At 40.5% G+C, this 19,551-nt stretch overlaps 1 protein-coding gene across 5 annotated transcripts in view; it reads left to right on the top strand.

Moving 5' to 3' along the window:
- Positions 1-19,551, top strand: part of HIVEP2 (HIVEP zinc finger 2) — a 106,119-nt gene that overhangs the window by 67,680 nt on the left and 18,888 nt on the right. For all 5 annotated transcript variants that reach the window (XM_042017319.1, XM_042017323.1, XM_042017321.1 and 2 more), the window contains 2 exons: positions 11,980-12,024; positions 13,291-18,914. In XM_042017319.1, the coding sequence (XP_041873253.1) occupies positions 13,503-18,914 (5,412 nt within the window). In that variant the 5' untranslated portion in view covers positions 11,980-12,024; positions 13,291-13,502. The remainder of the gene's footprint in view (positions 1-11,979; positions 12,025-13,290; positions 18,915-19,551) is intronic.

Consider the following 19,551-nt stretch of genomic DNA (forward strand, 5'->3'; position numbering starts at 1 on the left):
TACATCTTTCTTTAAGTAGGTGCAATCTTAAAAAGATAGGTAATGTATTACTGTTGCTTAAACAGAATTTCTGCTCCAAATCTCAGTGGGGGGATAGGCTGAGGTTGTGATCGCTATGCTTTTGACTTTATAACTTAAGATCCCCAAGGTGGTTGAGGCTATGTGGTCCTGTCTCCTATTAACTTTATGGAAATGTACTGCCAGAATATGGTCTTCGGTATTTAAGCCTACTAATAATTATTTTGACATCCATATTTCCTCTAATATAATAACATTTATTCTTCATTTCAGATGAAAATTAAATTGTCTGAAGAATAGTATCATCAACTGATTTGTCTTGCATCGTCATGTTTATCTATTCTAGTAAAAAAATCAGTGATTATTAAATTTACCACTAAGGCACAGAATGAAAAGACAAAACCATGATGCTGCACAAAGAGTACTCTTGCATCAATGGGAATTAATCACAGCATATCAAGAAAAGAACATGGTCTCAATTTCCCCCTGGAGTTAATGTTAAAAATTTAATCCTATTAACTTCAATTACTTTTTGTTTAATGTTAAAATCAGAGGAAAATAAAAATTGTAATGTCAGAATAATCATTTGGATTGAATCTTGCATGTGAAGTTGGCAATATGTTACAGTGGGCGTTTTTCCCTGTTGTAAATGAGAGAAAAGTAAAAACCTGTGTGTTTTTGTTTAGCCCTGGCCCCAGCAGAAATGATGAGCAGTATTTGGAGCCGCACAGGAAGGCTGCGTAATGATGAAACAAACCCCTCTTGTGTGCGTCAGCCAATCGAGTCATGATATCAAATAGAAAAAGCAAAATTGTGGGAGAGACCATTTCCTAGCACAGCACTAGACAGCAGGGCACTAGACAGCACTAGGAATTTGGCATGAGTGTGGCTTCCAGTAGTGGTATTGCAGCCACAGGCTTTAAATAGTTGCAGATGTTCTGAAGGGGGTTGTGGGGACCGTCCCCGCCTTCCCTTTGGGAAGCAAGAAGCGAAGCACATGGCCTGCAGGAGCACAGAGTTGCCCTGGAAGGAGACTTGGCTGAACGTATCTGAGCACCTCAGCTGAGCACAGCTGTGGCTTGTTCTGTTGCAGTCAAACCCACGGGAGGCTCAGCGCTCCTGTCAGGATGAGCAGTGGGATGGTCCGTGTGGCAGCCCAGCCAAGCCTGGCCAGCACCGGCAGTAGGCCAAGCCCTCCTGTTCTTGCCCAAGGGGCGACTCTTTGGCTGCAGCCTGAAATGGGAGTAAGTAATGTTTCCCTTCCTGGCAGCTCCTTCATGCAGGGAAGGGCCGACATGCAGAACCAGGCTGTGAGAGAGCTGCTGTGTCCCACTGCCCCCAGGCCCCAGTGCTGCCGTTGGCCGGGCACAGCCGCCTCCACGGCACGGGATCTGCGCCCTGCCTTCGCCTCCTGCTGCTCCCCAGAGTTTGCTGGTACCACTCTGGTTTTGCCTCTGAACCTATTCCCGTAGTCCAATGGGCTGTTTATTAGGATGTCATAACAGAAAGCTTCCAGCTATTTGTTACGGGATGTCAGGATGCAAAAGCCACGTGGAAGATCTGCCTGGTCTTTTCACCTTTACTCTTGTCATAATGTCAGTGAAAAGGGGAAGATTTCAAAATCTGACTTTTACCCCCCTTGTATTCTCAAGTTTCTCAAGAAACAGGAAGCTGTTTTGCATAAAGGTAAGATTGTGTTTTTAATAAGAAAAGTTGGTGTTAGACAGACTAAATATACCCACACAGTCATACTCAGTGGGTAGTCCTGGCTATTTTTAGGCTTTATTTGTGCCTCTCTTTATTTGGTTTTTTTTTTTAGTGACACCTCCACTGTACTTTCAGCTCGTAGTGAGGCACCACTTCCTGTGGTGGTATGAAACTGGCAATTACAGCTGGCCTTGTCAGGTGTCATTTATCAGGCATTGCAGAGGGCTGGGTTCAGCAAAGGAAGAACAAAGCTTAATAAAAAAGAGAGAGAGGGAGAAGCATTCTGTTAATAATTTGCCCTTTGCAACAACAGACCCTTATCAGATCACCCACGCTCATCTGGCTGCTGACGCTGTACTTGCTTCATTAGTAGGAGCTATTTTTACACCTTTTGTGTCTTTTGAGGAACCGAGTGGGCCTGCTGGCTTGTAGTGATTCACCATCTCCGGGTGAACAGGGTGTCCTCAAACCCTGTCGGTGGGGGAGGAAGGCAGAAGTAGGGGGAAGAGTTCAATTGAATAAGCAAGTCGATTAAGTCGATTATTTATCTTAGCTTTTCTGAGTGCTAAAACATCACACTGTAGTCTCAAGGAAAATAACCCATGTGGTTTTGGTTTGCAATGCAGCATTTCAGATTATTAGGAGCTATCCCGAGGAACATTTTGTAATTATTAGTTCAAGTTTAGCTTAGCAAACGTGAAGCCCTGCATGCTTGTGCATATACTCTATGTGATCATTTCCCTGTCTATAAAGGGAATGTTGACAGCTAGACACGGGGATGTTTGGGAGTTGAACTTCATCTTTAAAGGTCCCTTCCAACTCAAAACATTGGGTTGCATGTTGGTGATGCTTTCTTTTGTTTGTTGTGTACAAATGTCCTTGGTGTATCACAAGCACCCAGGAAACTTTTGGGCCAGACTGTTAGGTGATTTCACTTCTGATAATGGAAAGAAAAACTAAACTTGGTGGAGTGAGCCAGGCACGATGCAGGGGAAGGAAAACCCTGTATGAAGTTGTCTGGAGTTTTTTAAAGCTGAATGGCAGTTGCTTTCCCTTTTGATGGACCATCAGTCCTGAGAATGTCCTCTTAAGAGCCTGCTGAGCTCTTGCCTGGTGGCTGAAATTAGGATTCTTTGCTGCCTTACTTCAACTTTACATGGATAGGAGTAATTTGGTGTTCAATGGTTTCATATTGCCCATTTCCTTGGAGCAGTTTCCAAAGTTAGTGGTATGTGAGATACATATATGAAACTTTAAGGTGCTGTGGTGATGCACCCTAGTCTGACCTTGTCTGATAAAAAGTCGTCATGAAACCTGAACAGTGTCTTTCCCGAAAACTGTTTTGGGTTTTATTGTGTTGTGCTTGTTGAGAATCTGTAACTTAGCTATCAGCTTGGTTTGTCCCTTAAATATCAACTTGATCTGGAATAACAGAGATTTTAAATGTGGTTTCAGGCATTTTGGCAGATCTTCATCTCTTCAGAAGTGTTTGCTTGGGAGAGTGATGGTAATGTTATAAACAGAGTTGATTTGTGTTTTGTAGGAAGAAACTTAAGTGCAAAGAGTAAAATTTCATGTATACCTACAAAATGCAGCAAAAAGCATATGCATATTTTGCTGAAATTTTAAGAGGTGTTCTGATGCAATTGAATATTATACATACTGACTTGCAATGCTTCATACAGTAAAAAAGAAAAAAGTACTGTAAAATATGGCCAGAATAATTTTAAAGAGTTTTTTTTTTCTTTTTTTCCTCTGCTAGCCATCCTAAGGGTTGTAAAGAAAGCAGCATTCTTAAATATGCAGTCTAATTAATGTATCCTACATTACCACTATAGTGATCAGAATCTTTAGGTGATGCTCAGTGACTGGATTTACTACACCAAAATGCCTGTATTGAGTCATTAGTCAAAATGAAAGATTTTGCTGCTGAGTAGTGACTGTTGTGACATCTGTGCGATATTTAGAATTTGAGGCTTAATAGCTGATCTCAGCTGAACTCTTACAAAGTATTCAGGATGGATTGAAATAAAACTGCTGTGAAGACCCATTTGGGGGCAAAAAGTGGAAAAAAAATAGTAGGAACATGCTGCTGATGTTTAGCATGTGTGTGGTTCTGTTTTGACATGTGATGACCACAGAGCTTAGTAAACAGTGACAGGTTTTAAAATACGCTTGTATAATAATTTGTGTGAGAGAAAAACAAATGCAAGCTCAGATGCTGTAAATGTCTTCCTATGTAATTCTTCCAAGGGCGAGGGTTTCAGTCGGAGGCAGTGCATTTGCTCATTCAAAGTGGTGTTTGAAAGATACTGATATTTTCATGTGAAATGAAAGTGGTTTCTTCTGACACGGTGTGAAAGGAGGCATGGCTGTTCGCAAAATCTGCCGCAGTTGCATAATTAGGTTGTGTAACTTTTTAACTTAAAAAACCTCACTTCCCAGAAAATTAAGTTGTATTTTCCCTCTGAGGTGAAAATGCTAGGCAAAGGCCTGATGTTTTTCTCCTATTTCATTTTAGCATGAAAAGAATAATTACTTTGTACCTAAAAATGTTGCTATATTTACACAAATTTTGTTGTGGTTTTTTTCCTGGGAAAACTTGGGGGAAAGTTGAATGATATCCTAACAGGGATTTACTGGTACAGCTGTGTTCTCCCCAGTGGCTGCCTGTTTGCAGTTCTTGTGTGAAAATGATGAGGCATTTCAGCCTTTGCATGTCTTTCAGTTAGGAAAATTCTTATATCAGAAAACTTTAACAGTTTGAACTCTCCAGTGAAAATGTTCTTACCCTTCTTACTGTAGGTGATGTTTTACAAGTCTACAAATGACTCCAAACCACATCCGCATGGGAATCTTGGTCTTTGCATACACTTCATCCTTTCCAAGTGCTGCTAAATTCATAGTTTACTTAATCTGTCCTTTATTAGGTGTGAAATTTCCCTTTCTGATTAACACATTTCTTTGTGTTGAATTGAGAAAAAATTCTTTAATCTCAGTAATTTTCACCAGTTCTTCCAAATGCAAAACTTTCATTGCAATCCCAGTGGCATCACATAGCATCATTGATTAGTGTCTGAGCCTTTGCTTTTCAGAGGTTTTTAGCCCTTTTTGGGCAGGGCCAAAACTTCTTTTCTAAATGGCAGGTGTGCAAAGAAAAGTAATTCTACAAACAGTCATTGGAAACTATTTGACACTTCTATGGTTTGGCACAGTATCCTTATGTTCAACTGCTGTGGCTCAGAACAAAGTGAGACAAAGTTGAGTTTCTGGTGATAGAGAGTAGCCCAAGACTTAAGAGCTCATTTGTATCTAGGCACTGATTTGGATACTCCTATGCCTTGCTAATGTGTATTTAGTAAATACTGTTGCTTACTACTTAATTCACCTTTGAGAGACACTCATTCTTCTGCAGATAGCACTAATGGGATTAGGCATCATATAAACCTTGTTTCAGCCATCAAAATGGTGTTTAAAGAGGTCCTTAGTGATGGGCATCAGTTTCTGGCAGTTCTCTGCATGGGAGCTGTTCTCACTCTCATAAGTCACTGTGTACTACAATTCAAAGGAAAATGAGGGGGGTGGTTGGAGTGGGTGGGCAGGGCAAAACCACTGCCTTCTGAAATTTTAATAATACTGGGAGTACTGCCTGTCAGATCTGCCATTGCTCTGCCATTACATTTTAAGGTCCACGTGGGAAATGATTGGTATTTTATTAAACTCTTTTCGTTTTTTAACTTGTTCCCCAAGGAAATAAGTACCAGTGTGAAATGATTAGCAGTTTACATAGTTCTTTAGTTTTCTTGTTTAGTTTCGTATCTGAATAATCCCAATCCTTTGCTCTTGTATAGAGACAGATTCAGGATGTCCATGTCAGAAGGCAGTCAGACAGAACAGGTAGATTTTGCGTTATCTGACATGCTCTGTCAGACTCTTGAAGTGCACAGCAAGATTAGGCAACCAGAAACAAAATATTTACCCGATCCATTAAAAGCAGTGGGATCAGAGGGATCAATTAACTGCTAATTGATTGACAAGTTTGTTTGACTTGTTGGCTGTTTTGGCATCTCTTTGATAGCAGGGTTTTGTTCAGTTCAAGGAGAAGAATTGTGATTTGTTTTCAAATTCCTACCTATAAAGGAAGTGTTTTAGATTAATTTGGTGCCTGCACAGTTTTTTTCTCTTTTTTTTTTTTCTTCTAATACTCATCCTGTGGAAATAAGTGTTCAACTGGTCTTTGGCAACGTTAAAGCTTTTTTTGTACATTTTTTTCCATCTGGTAGTAATGTGTACATTGTGTATGATGCTCAAACAGGAAATAGTGATCTACTTTTCAGTGAGCAATCCGTGTCATTGTAGTTAAAAGGTCAGTGTTAAAGCATTTCTGCTCTAGACTTCTTCTATGGCTTCCTAAAATGCACTCAATTTGAAGTTAAGGTTTTTGGTTGGTACTATTTTTCTACAGAGAGCAGCAGTTTAAAATTATATTTGAGATACTTAATGTAGCAAAAACTGAGTGTTTTGCTGCAGCTGTGATCAAAGCATTTATGATACAAACCAGCATCTCTTAATGAAAATCGCCCATGTTTTTTTACTACTGTGTAATTGAACATTCCTTGCAATATATGTTACAGTTTTCTCTGTAGACATCTTAGAGGTGTTGGATTAGTTTATTTTCACCTTGTGGAAAATAACTCCAGATATTTAGCATGTAGGATGTAAAAGCCTAAACCTAAGGGGTCTGACTCTGTTTTTATGAGGAGTAAATCTGGAATTATGTTCTTGGATTTGCAACTCATTGCCTCAGATTCATACCAGGTTAATGTAGAGCAGAATTTGGCTCTCCTTCTTGCTGTCAGAATAATTTGTCTCCTTTTAGTCTCTCCGAGTCAAGTCTTGTATCTGTTCAAAGCTTCTTGAAGTCAAATGAGAGGCTCTTGTTTCATACCTGATTTTACTGTTAGTGTGTGCCTGACCTCTGACTCAGTAGGGTCACATTCAGAGCCTTGCTCTTCTTCACAGCAAGTACACACAGACATTTATATGAAGTGTCTGAAAAGGTGTAAGATCCTATGGTTCAGGTTATCAGGTGTTAGGATACAACAGATTTGATGATTTAATTGGTTTTTTAGTTGGTTTCAGTGTGCTTTTAAGCAGACAGATTCCAGTTATTTTCTTCAACATACTGTGATAATGGTCTCAGCTAATAGTTTGAATTATCTGAATTAATTAAGATTAAGGTGAATTTGGTAAAGGCATAAAATTAATGAAATACTCAGTACTACTACAATTATCTAAGATGTGTTAGATGCCAATTCTCAGTGGCTGAGATTCTAGAACAGCTCTCAAAATATAAGCCAGATTTAGTTCAAGCACTGAAATAATAATTACACAAATCAAAACTCCAGGTTTTATACCACTTCTAGTTTATACACAGAATCTGCCCCTTGAAACCAGCAACTACCAGGGACACAAGTGTGCACTCATGAGAGTAAAAGCCTGAAGCTGGTGTTTGGTCACAGTGAGGCTTCAGTCTGCCCTTGACTGGATCCTCTCAGTGAGTCCCCTCAGTTTCTGGCTTCTTGGGGAATCCTTGTGAGCACAATATAGCGATGTAGAACAGATCCTGCCCTGTAGCTTGTCCTCAAGTAAGCTTAGTACAGTTTGTTAGATCATTGTGTACTGTGTTTACTCGCTGAGCAGTGTTTGGGTTTGTATTGGATAGTACTTTTAAATGACATTTTAAAAAGTATATTGTAATAATTAGTTCAGCTGCCCCCCCCCAAAAAAAAACACAACAAAAAAAACCCCAACAACAAAAAGCCCCCCAAACCCATATGTATTATTCTAAATATTTCAGGGTTTTTCCAAAACTGTGGTTCTCTGGCTGGTTTTGAAGAGTGGCAGTACATTCAATAAAGCACTGAAGTCCAGAGGGCAGGCAGAGCATCTGGGGTGGAATTTATTAACAAATTAGAGGAGCGTCTTCAAATGTGAAGAGGTAACAACAGCAGTTACAAGACAGAAAGTGGTAGATTAAAATAAATACATCTAACCTGTTTTAAAAGAGCTGCCTTCTTTGAATTGCATGTGCAAAATGATGTCTTACAACTCCTGTCAAACTACAGCAAAAGCCCAGGCATCCTCCCATTCCCCAGCAATTCAAGACTGCCAAGTGTCAGTGGTGGGCATAGGAATTTACAGTCATTCCTAGAGGTGTTCAAATAGACAGGTACAAAACCACAGTCAGATGGTCAGCTTAGCCCCCTAACCAGAGGCTGTTGGAAATGCAAAGGGAATCTCTCTGGTCAGGAATGGGATGTCTTTTTGCTAAACTGGGAAATTAAATTGTTTCTTTTTCCTTTTCTTTTTAGTTAGTACGATTCAATGACAGCAAGTGTGATGTCAAGTAGTATAAAAAAGCTTGCAGTTGGCCATCTTTTTTTTTTCATTTGTGTAAAATGCCAAAACTATACGCCCCAAGGACTGCATTCTTTTTGTTATGTTGCTACATAACATCCTCAGCCCATGAATGAATATATAACCTTGGAAAGAAGGATGAACAAATGCTTACCTATCTTCACGCCAGTTAAATCTTTCAGTTCAGAGGTGCACACTGGATGCTGGTTGAGAGCTGTTCTTCAGATTTAGCCCACCTATGACCTTGCCTATGTAGAAGAAACTATAAATCCATGTTTTACTAGGAATCCCAGTCTTTTTTTTCACTGGGATATCAACACCAAGCAGTTCTTTGGGGAATCTCATTAGCAGGACAGAGGGAGACGTAGGACAGCAAGCTGAAAGTGTGCTGTCTTTCTTCCTGAAAGGCCAAGGCAATTTTCGTCTCAGTTGCAGGTGAGGAAGAGCTCAGAGGTGGCCTTTCTTGTAAGGCTGCTGGGCTTATCCCAGACAGAAACTAGACTTGCCTAATAAGGGTCTTGGCAATGGTCTGTGCATAAATGTAAGGATTTCATAGGAACCACTGCAGTTTATCTGTGCTAACACTTGTCCTATAGAATACAAATTCTTCAGGGGCCAGTTAGTGTGGTTTTAGGCTGGCTTTGTGCTGGCAGAGCTGGAGAGAAAAGATTTAAAACCGGGCTGGATCTGACCCTTAGTCCTTACTCTAGAGTCAATATTTATTCTGTATGGTGTACTCAGGATTTAGCCTGGAAGACATAAGCTTCCAATTTGTTCACTTGCAAGAACTGTAATATGAGCTACAAATTGAGAAGCAGTAAAAGTAATATTTTGCCAAATTTTATTTTAAAGCTGTTGAGTGTAACCATTTTAATGGTCTGAAAAAAAAAGAGTAAAAAACAGGAATAATCTTGGAGCTCTGCAGTCAATCAGATACACATCCCCTGCATACAGCTCACAAAGGCACCCTAGTTAAAGGAGCAATAGGATAATGTTTCTTTCTACAAAGTTTTGAAAATCTTGATTTAGTAGGTGCATCTGACATAAATACAGCTCCTGGTTTCCAAATAATCTTCTCATGTTCAAAGTTTTCATAGAAGTGAAATGTCCTGTTTTGAAGCAGGCAGATAGCACAGCTAATGTGACTGGGGGAGCTGGCTCTCAAGCCACATTCCTATCAGGAAACCTGGCTTGGCCCCCAGCCAGGAAGGACTTTGCAGCTCCTGTCAAACAATGTGCTCTGTGCAACTCCCATACAGCTTCTGATCTGTGTAGGTGGGCTACTCTTATTCACTCCGGCAGAGCTGAGCCGTGCCAAAGGTATTAAAAAATTGTGCACTTTTATCATCCTTAGTTCCTTGGTTTTAAGTAGGTAGTACTTGAAATATAAAGAGTTTCTGTCTATCGAATAGTATTTGTTTGATGAAAAGCAATATTTAAAAGTATACTTACAATTTTTTCTAAAGGAGAAACGTTAGTCACTTGGAAAAATGGAAGTCTGTTGTTGGTTTAATACCTTTGGCTGTGGATGCAGCCAGATTAGATAGAGTCTTGACTGGATAAAACAGACAGAATGCCAGCTAGCTTTACAGTGTCTTACATTTCTCCAGTTAGGCCAGTCTCCCATTAGGGAGGGGAAAAAGAACAAGAGAAATAGTATTAAAGCCGTCTTTGACACAGGATGGATGGCAGCTCAAACCAAACCAGAAGTGATTATGTTCGTTCTGGAAAGGGATTTATTTTCCCCAGGAGAGTGGCTCTGGCCAAATTTACACCGTCAATAATCTCTGTAATTAGTCTATACCTGTTTCATAGTGTAGGTTAAAAAATTGTACAGAATGTTCTGAAATTGCGGGACTGCAGAGTGGCTTTAACTCTGTAACAGAGGTCTCAGTCCAGAACAGAAAAGTTTTGGATATGTATTAGCATCATCTTTTTGCTGAAATAAAACCATTGCTGTCACATTGCTGTGACTGGCAGATTACTTCTATAAAGGTACTCTCAGTAAAAGGAGTATGGCAAAGAAAGGATACTCCCATCTTCTAGAAATTTCTCCTTCACCATTTGCAAAATTGCCTAATAAGGAGAAGAGTATTTTTCTTTGAAGATGGATACTAACTTTATGCTCTTTCAGTGAGGAACGTTCACTCTTGTCCCTGCTTCTGCCTTCTCCCAAGCCACACATTTTCCTTTACATGTGTGCTCGTATATTGGCCTCATCAGTGGCCTGCGATTCAGTGTAGCTCAGCTGCTGAAAGTGGTTGCCACTTACCTGCCACTTCCTCGTGAGCCCCTGCTGAGCTGCTCTGTCTTAACTACTTCTGTATATTGTACCTCGTGCACAAGGATTTCTTTTTCCATTTGGACTGACACTTTTTATTTGAGGAAGTTGATTAAGAATTTAAAAAAAAAAAAATTATAGCTGGATTGCATTTTTTCTTTTTTATTTTAGAGAATCAGACAAAAGAGTTATTTAAAAAAGCCATTAGTACATCAAAGTTGAATGGCATTAGGACCTAAAATGTTCTGGTTTACATTTGATAGCTTGCTGTTACTTTGTACTACAGGGGATTTCTCTATAGTTAAAATTTAAAAATAGTTGACTAAACCAGCATTCCATTGGTTATTGCTGGCCTAACTACTGATATATTATTTATACTACTAAATAATTAATTCATAAAAGGTGGCATGGTAGTGATTCTATTTGTGTCAAGTTATCAGGCTTTGTTAATGTCCATTTGTTCTTGGAAAGTGTTATTAATTACAAAGAATTAAAAAGTATTTTTCAATTTTTGTTGATTCTTTTCCTTTATAGACTTTATTTTTTTAATCATTTTTTGGTGTCATTTAATGGAGAGAACATGAGTGCTCTAGCTTCTTTGTGACAGCTGCTAATTGAGGATCATTACAATAGTCTATATCCCCTACTCTGAAACCAGTGTTCCAGCTGTTTCTAAAGATCTGTTCTTTAGAGATGCTCTGACTTTTGGCATAAATAAAAACCATAAGAAATGCTGCCATTGTTGCTTTTGTTATCACAATTGAGCAAACATCCGTTTTAATGAAACAAAGGCAAAAAATCTGGTTTTGAGGAAAGATTTGTTGAAAACTGAGAGTCCTTCCTCGATGGGAGAAATGGTCTTAAGGCAATGAGATGATGTTCAGGCTCCCTCTTCTCCGAGCTGGTCTTTTCAACAATACGGAGTAGCCTGCAGTGCGATGACAGTCAGAGAGGTGGCAAATCATGGCAATCACAAAAGTCTTTTAGTCATGTATTCTGTAATTTTCTTCTGTAAGTTTTTTCTTTGAGAAGGCAGCCATATATTCTTTAGCAGTATCACACAAGTGTTAACTAATTTGGACACCTACTCCAGTTTCACTACGTTTTCTTGTCCCTGAGTGATGACACCCTGACCAGGAGTTTGTGCTGGTCCCTGAAACATTTAATGAGAGGCCTGGAGTCTAAAAGTATTAGCTGGAGAGAGGCATTGAAAGGGGATTTGCCAAGAGGATTCAGGGATAATCTGGGCTTAACAAAGGCATAGGAATGAAGAGGTACATTGGCAGCTCTCTTTTCACTGATTCAGGAAGGTGAGACTTTATTAATTTAGACTTGCTGTTATTCATCTACACATTAGATACCTAAGTCCTTTAAAACTGTTCATGGTTATAGTCTTCAAATGTAATTGCTCAGACCTCCAAGATACAACATGAAATTTTCTAGTGGATGGGTAAATGAAATTTTCAGGCCTCTACTGTAAAGAATAGAAGATTTTCATCATCATCTATACCTAATATCAAAAATTTCTTATAATTGTATTTTTTTTCCCACAGGAAGTTTGAAGATAGTCATGCCTATTAGATGTTTAGAAGATGCAGGTAATTACTTTATAATGAAAAAAAATTGTAGATGCCTATTACCTGTGTGTTTTCCTGCACTTTGCTATTGTTTCTATGAGCCAAATTCAGTTTCTCCACTGTAGGAATGAAAAGTATTCCAATATCTCTAACACTGATTTTTTTACCTCTTTCCTTGCTAGTGTTAAATCATGACTGTCTTTATAATTCACATTATTTCATCCAGAAAATGTCCTGTGTTTGGATAGTATGAAAACAGAAAGCATAGATTCTGCTTCAAATTCAAATGCTGTACTTTTCTATGAAAATCATACCTCTGAGCTTTTGGTCTTCATAATAGACCTGTGGAAACCTATTGCATTTAAGCATTAAAAATGCATGTAGACCTGGGTGGAATTGTTTCATCAGTGAAATCTAAAATGCTAAAGTCACATAAACACAGTCTCTAATACATCCTTTACTCCCAGCAAGACTTTCTCACTAAAATTTAACGTAGTGATTGGAAGATGGAGTTGGGGAAAAGTACCAGTAGTGCTGTGTTTGAAATGCCTCTTTGATGTCTCTTTTTTAACTGTTTAAAAGTAGCTTAGAATAGGGAACACCACCTTCTTATAAAAACAGTTAGATGATCTAAGGTAAGAAGTACCTCACTTTGGTAATTTTTTAGCAATATTCAGTATATACCCCAAGGAACTCTGCCTAGTGGACTGTGAGAAACAAGCATCTCCATAGTGGAGAGCCATGAGCATAGACAGCCTCTGTGTCAGAAGCACCTATCATGATATGGAAAGATTTCTTCTCTGATCAACCTCCTTTGACTTTAGAGGAAGGCCAGGTGACTAAAGTGCATGTCTGAGCCGTAGGTGAGTAATACTGGATAAGGTAATTCCCACCCACAGTGTTAGGCTTCTATTTTCAGCAGTGATTGCTGAAAGAGCTTTGAAAGTATGTGGTGGACTTTCTGATACAAAGCCTTTAAACTGTCCCCTGAAAGCCTTCCAAAGCTACTGTTTAATTTGGAAAGTGTAGGTCTCTATTTTCTATTCTAGAGCTGCTGTTGGGTAGTGATTATGCTTGTGTGCAGTCTCTGGAGCCAGTCTTTACTGTGTCTGCTCACAAAAGGGAGTTTTGTGAAATGTAGTTACCTTTGCTCAAGTCCCTCAGTGATTTCCATGTAAGGCTAAATAGAAGTGCAACTGACTGCACTGAAAGTGTTGTTTAGTATGGCTGTACTAACTGGTGTGTGTGGGTTTGTTTTTTTTTTTTTTATTTTATATTTCTGTACAGATAGCTGTGTCACCATGGAAGAGATGAAGAGAACTTTGCTCTAGGAGATCATAAGTATCTCTGGATCATTCTGCATCTCAATTATTTAATAACAATGGAACATGTCCAAATGCTATAACAGGTCTTTGCAAATGTATAATAAACTGTTTAGGAGAGTTCATGCCATGAACAGAACTGTATAATACTCTCATTAGTGTACAGACACAAATCTAATGCCTATAGACTACTGCGTGGAAAGTTCCAAAGAGAAAGAAAAGTCTGTGAACTTGCAACAGCCCTGGAAAAATGGGAGCAACAAAACTTTAAAAAGCACAGCTTTGGGCACACTTCATGTGTCTGCACAGCTTTCAAGTGAACTAGCACTTAAGACCTTGTGTAACAAAATGGACTCTGGGGACACAGCTATAGGGCAAAAAGCTACCTCAAGGTCTGGAGAAACTGCTAAAGTACCAAGTAGATGGAGGCAAGAACATTCAGCTGTTATTAAGATGAGCACTTTCGGCAGTCAAGAAGTACAGCGGCAACCACAAATAGATCACGAGCAAATAGGAAACACAGCATCAGCACAACTTTTTAGTTCTGGGAAACTGGTATCATCAAGTGAAGCTGCACAGCAAGTCACAGAGAAGCAATATCCTCAGCATTGTCCAAGCCCTTACTCATGTCAACATTCACTTTCCTTTCCACAGCATTCGTTGCCACAAGGCTTCTTGCACAACATAAAGCCACATCAGAGCTTGGAAGGCCCTCCATGGCAGTTTCCTAGCCATTTGCAATCAGTTGCCTCAGAGGACTTGTTTCCTTTTCATATGCATAGCCATAGTGGAAGTTTCTCCAGGAAGAAGATTTCAAGTTTGAACCCTGCATACAGCCAATATTCGCAGAAATCTTTAGAACAATCAGAAGATGCTCACAAAAAAGAGCACAAACCCAAAAAGCCTGGCAAGTATATTTGTCCTTACTGTAATCGGGCCTGTGCCAAACCTAGTGTACTTAAAAAGCATATTAGGTCTCATACTGGTGAGCGACCATACCCTTGTGTTCCTTGTGGTTTCTCCTTCAAGACAAAAAGCAACCTTTACAAACACCGGAAGTCACATGCCCATGCAATTAAGGCAGGATTGGTACCTTTCACAGAGTCAGCAGTCTCTAAATTGGACCTTGATGCCAGTTACATCGATGTGGAAGCTGAAATTCATTCAGATGGTGAGCAGAGCACAGACACTGATGAGGAGACCTCACTCCTAGTGGAAGCATCTGACAAACTGAGCCCCATCTCGCAGCTCCCACTGGACATTGCTAGCAGGAGTGGTTTTCACTCCTCCATGGACGAGTCCTTGGTGGGGCCGATGAAAGTCCCCATTTTGATTATCCCTAAAAGTGGGATCCAGTTACCAAGTGAGAGTTCACCATATATTAGCTCTGATATGTTGCAAACCCCATCCTTAAGTACCAAGTCTGATGACTCTCATACAGTTAAACAGCGACTTGCACTAAGACTGTCAGAGAAGAAAGGACAAGATTCTGAACAGTCATTAAACCTCCTGAGCCCCCACAGTAAAGGAAGCACTGACTCTGGCTATTTTTCCCGCTCAGAAAGTGCTGAGCAGCAAATTAGCCCACCAAATACTAATGCAAAGTCTTACGAAGAGATAATTTTTGGGAAGTTCTATAGGATTAATCAGAGGACAGCACTAACTGTAGCCACAACAAATCAGGAACACAGTTTAATGGGTAGAAAGGGCAAAACAGACCCATCACCTCTTTTAAATAACAGATTAGATATCAAGATGCTTGAGGAACATATTTCTCACCTGACTCCAAATAAAGAGGAACTCATCGACTCCAGTAATTTGAGCTCTATTCAATCTACACAAGTTTATCCAGGCAGCAATACAGAATGTAGACAATCCCAGACCACATCATCCATCAAAAGTGAATCCAACTTGTACCAAGTCAATCAGCAGGGTGATGTGCCTGTCCTTCTAGAGCCCCCAGTAGATTCCTCTCCTCTTATCAGAAGTAACTCCATGCCAACCTCTTCTGCAAACAGCCTAAGTATTCCCCCATCTCTGAGAGGAAGCCATTCATTTGATGAGAAGATGACTGGCTCTGATGATGTATTTTATCCTGGGACAGTGGGGATATCCCACCAAAGGATGTTGAGAAGGCAGGGTGCCTTTGAACTGCCATCTGTGCAGGAAGGACACTCAGATTCAGACTATCATGGAAGACCAGGGAAAAATATCATTATTGCTTCCAGCAGACAGACAGCAGGTGACAAAGGACCATCCTTGAAAGAGAAGAAAGGAGACAAGACCTTTTATGACTATGATGCCAGTGGAAAGCACTACAGAAAGTGGGAAGAATTTGAAGCTCAGAAACAGAACTACAGAGACTCGCCATCCTTAGGTGGGATGAACAAGGGGGGAGAGTTTTTTATTGATCCACTTGGACAATCTCAGTCAGTGCCATCCATGCTTGGAACAACTTTTGAAAACAGGAAGCGCAGGAAAGAGGAGAGTGTTGGAGATGAGGAAGACAGTCCTATGATTTGCAGCAGTACAGCTGGCACCCCTGGAGGAATTCAACCTTTGGACTTGGATCCCAAATCCCAAATTCAGGAAGTGCCAAGAAGTGGATTTGCCCTTCAAGGCCTGGACAATGCTCCCCATTGCCATGTGGAGCGTTTTGAAATGTGCAGGCCTTACTTGCAGTCTGGAAGTCCAGCAGCTTCTCTGGAAGACTCAACCCTAACTGCAGAGCAAGAAAAGACTGCAGAATCACTGGTTAGAAGGCCCCCTGGAAATGTCATCTCTGTCATTCAGCACACAAATTCATTGAGTAGGCCAAACTCATTTGAAAGGTCTGAATCTACAGAACATATTGCATGTCAGCAGGAAAAGATCTATTCACCATCTGAAACATGTGAGAGCGAGATCTGTGAGTCCCCGATGAGCCCAGACCGAGCTCCACAAATGGAAAATGTTGACACCGGTAAGCCATCCCCATCCCAGCAGCCTCAGCCATGTCATATGCAACCCAGGTTGGTTCGCCAGCACAACATACAGGTACCTGAAATTCGTGTCACAGAGGAGCCAGATAAGCCTGAAAAAGATAAAGAAGTGCAGAGTAAAGAGCAGGAGAGACCTGCTGAAGAATTCCAGTGGCCCCAGAGAAGTGAAACCCTTTCTCAACTTCCAGCTGAAAAGCTACCACCCAAAAAGAAGCGTTTAAGACTGGCTGACATGGAGCACTCCTCTGGAGAATCTAGCTTTGAGTCTACAGGTACAAGCCTCTCTCGTAGCCCTAGCCAAGAAAGTAATTTGTCTCACAGTTCGAGTTTTTCAATGTCCTTTGAAAGAGAAGAGAATGTGAAGTTCATCACACCTCCCAAACAAGATGAATTTGGAAAACAGTCTGAGTTTTTAACAGTTCCAGCAGGTGCTTACTCACTTTCCGTCCCTGGGCATCACCATCAGAGGGAAATGAGACGCTGCTCATCTGAACAGATGCCCTGTCCTCATGCTGCTGAAATCCCAGAGATCCGAAGTAAATCCTTTGACTATGGGAACCTGTCTCATGCCTCTTCAGCTGGAACACCTACTGTGGCATTGTCTCCATCCCGAGAAAGAAAGAAATGCTTCTTGGTTCGCCAAGCTTCCTTCAGTGGTTTTCCAGAGATTTCCCAGACTGATCAGAGCACAGAACAAAGTATAAAGCAGGAGCAGATGGAACATTCACAGGTTGGTCTTCGCTCTTCCCAGCTTGCCTGGCATCACTCCCCTTCCTCTGTACTTCAGCCCATTCAGGTAGATGACTCTGGAAAACAGGCTATTGGCTCTTGTGCCCAGCTTAGTAGTAGCTCATCCCACCTTGCCCAGCAACAGGCTCTTGTTGCAGACAGCCCGGAAATGTTAAGGACTCCCTTAATCCAACAAGCACCTTATATTCCTAACAAACATCCATCAGAGCAGCAGCAGCTATTTGCACATCAGGAAAAGGTCCCATTTCCTCCTATTCATAGCACCTTGTTTCAGTTCCCCTATCCAGCTGTCTGCATGGTTCACTTACCACCATCTCAGCAACCTATTTTGTGGCAGTCCTGCACAGAACCTCTGCACTTCCAGCATCAATTTGTACAACAGCTGCAGAAATCTTATATCAAACAGCCTTTCCAAACAGACGTTCCTCCAAGTTATCACCTGGAACATGCACCAGAGCTTATTGGAAAGAAAGCAGCTGATTATGTGCATGCTAAAGAGCAAGCATACCAGCATTACTCAGGAACATCTGGGCCCTATTCAAAAAATACTCTTGCTAAGTACCAGTCAGACCATAGCATTAAACCAACAGATACCTCATCTGAGCAGCATCTTCAGACAGATTTTGACTCTCCAAGTGATGGATCTGTACAGCCTTTGCCAGGAACAGTTGTTCCTGTTAGGATTCAAACCCATGTGCCATCATATGGTAGTGTCATGTACACAAGCATTTCCCAGATCCTTGGACAGAGCAACAATCCTGCAATTGTAATTTGTAAAGTTGATGAGACAGTTTCTCAAAGAACATTGGCAACTAATGCAACCATGCAAGGAATTGGATTTAACATTGCTCAGATGTTGGGTCATCATGGAGGACTAGAAAAATATCCTTTATGGAAAGTGCCGCAGACACTTCCACTTGGACTGGAGCCACCAATTCCTTTGTGTTTGCCTTCTACTTCTGACATGGCTTCTACCTTGGGAGGAAGCAAAAGAATGCTTTCCCCTGCCAGCAGCTTGGAGCTCTTCATGGAGACCAAGCAGCAGAAACGAGTCAAAGAAGAAAAAATGTATGGGCAGATAGTTGAGGAACTAAGTGCAGTTGAGTTAACTAACTCAGATATAAAGAAAGATTTTCCAAGAATGCAGAAGCCTCAACTAGTAAGGCAGAGCTGTGCTACTGAGCCAAAAGAAAGTCTGCCATCCATGTCATCCTCTTCATCGCTGTCATCCTCATCATCTCAAGATTTCCCCCCTGTCAGCATGGCAGGAGCTGATGAATTCCCACCGAGCAGAGAGAAACTTTCCAGTTTTGATTCCACATCACCGGGACAGAAGTCCAGTGGCCCATCTGAAGGAAGAGACTCACCAGAAGAGCTGGATGTGGATGAAACAGCCTCAGATATGAGCATGAGTCCACAGAGGTCTTCATTGCCACCAGGAGAAATTCAGACAGAAGACCAACTGAAACATCAAAAATTGCCTCTTGGGATGTTAGTCCAGATGTCATCTAATACTGTTGGGAAAGTCACAGCCTCAACCATTCTCCTGACAGATGTAGCAGATTTTCATCAGATCCTTCAGTTCCCAAGTCTGCGTACTACGACTACTGTGAGCTGGTGTTTCTTAAACTATACAAAACCTAATTACACTCAGCAACCAACCCTCAAAGCTTCTGTTTATGCTTCATGGTGTATAAGTTCATGTAACCCAAACCCATCTGGGCTAAGTACAAAGACCACTTTAGCACTTCTGAGGTCCAAGCAAAAAACCACCACGGAGATCTACACCCTGGCTGCTATGCACAGACCTGGAGCTGGTAAACTGACATCATCAAGTGCATGGAAGCAGTTTGCTCAGGTAAATAAGAAATTTTAATAAAATTAAATTCATATATGTTTATATGAGAAATTTCTAGTAACTATAAAATCCAAGTTAAATTATTTTTTTTTAAAGATTCCCCATTGGGAAATCAGCCAGTGACATCTTCCCAAAAACAACTTTTGAGACTCAGTTTATCCTTCTGCAAGCTCTGCTGCTTCTGCTGTCTCTTTCTCTGTCTCCATTTTCAAAATCAGATGTAAAAAGTGAGGCTTTTGAAGCCCTCCTTTCATGTGTGCCAGAGCCTGATACATTATCTCCTTTTATTTTGCCCTTGGTTTTTCCTGATTTAAACAGTGTCAGACACAAACATCCACATGCATTTGTATGAAAAGATTAAGCTAAAATTGAGTAAGGATCTTCAGATCCATTTAATGTCTTTTACATACTGACTCTTCCTCGCAGATTAAGCATTTGCTAATGGTGCCAGGGAAAATTCTGTAATGGCAATAAATTACCTTATGAGGCTTTCCATATCTATTTTCCATGATTTTTTTTTTCTGAGGAAAGATAAGTATTGTCTTTTCTGTCAAGACTCTCGTAAAAATTTGTCCGTGTTGCCTCCTCTCTTATTCTTTGTCAAATTAAATGGGACAGATTAATTCACCGTATAGAG

This window comes from Corvus kubaryi, unplaced genomic scaffold (genome assembly GCF_017639235.1).
Source record: "Corvus kubaryi isolate FWS band 111438036 unplaced genomic scaffold, C.kubaryi_AGA036_p1.0 split3-73, whole genome shotgun sequence".
Taxonomy (NCBI): domain Eukaryota; kingdom Metazoa; phylum Chordata; class Aves; order Passeriformes; family Corvidae; genus Corvus; species Corvus kubaryi.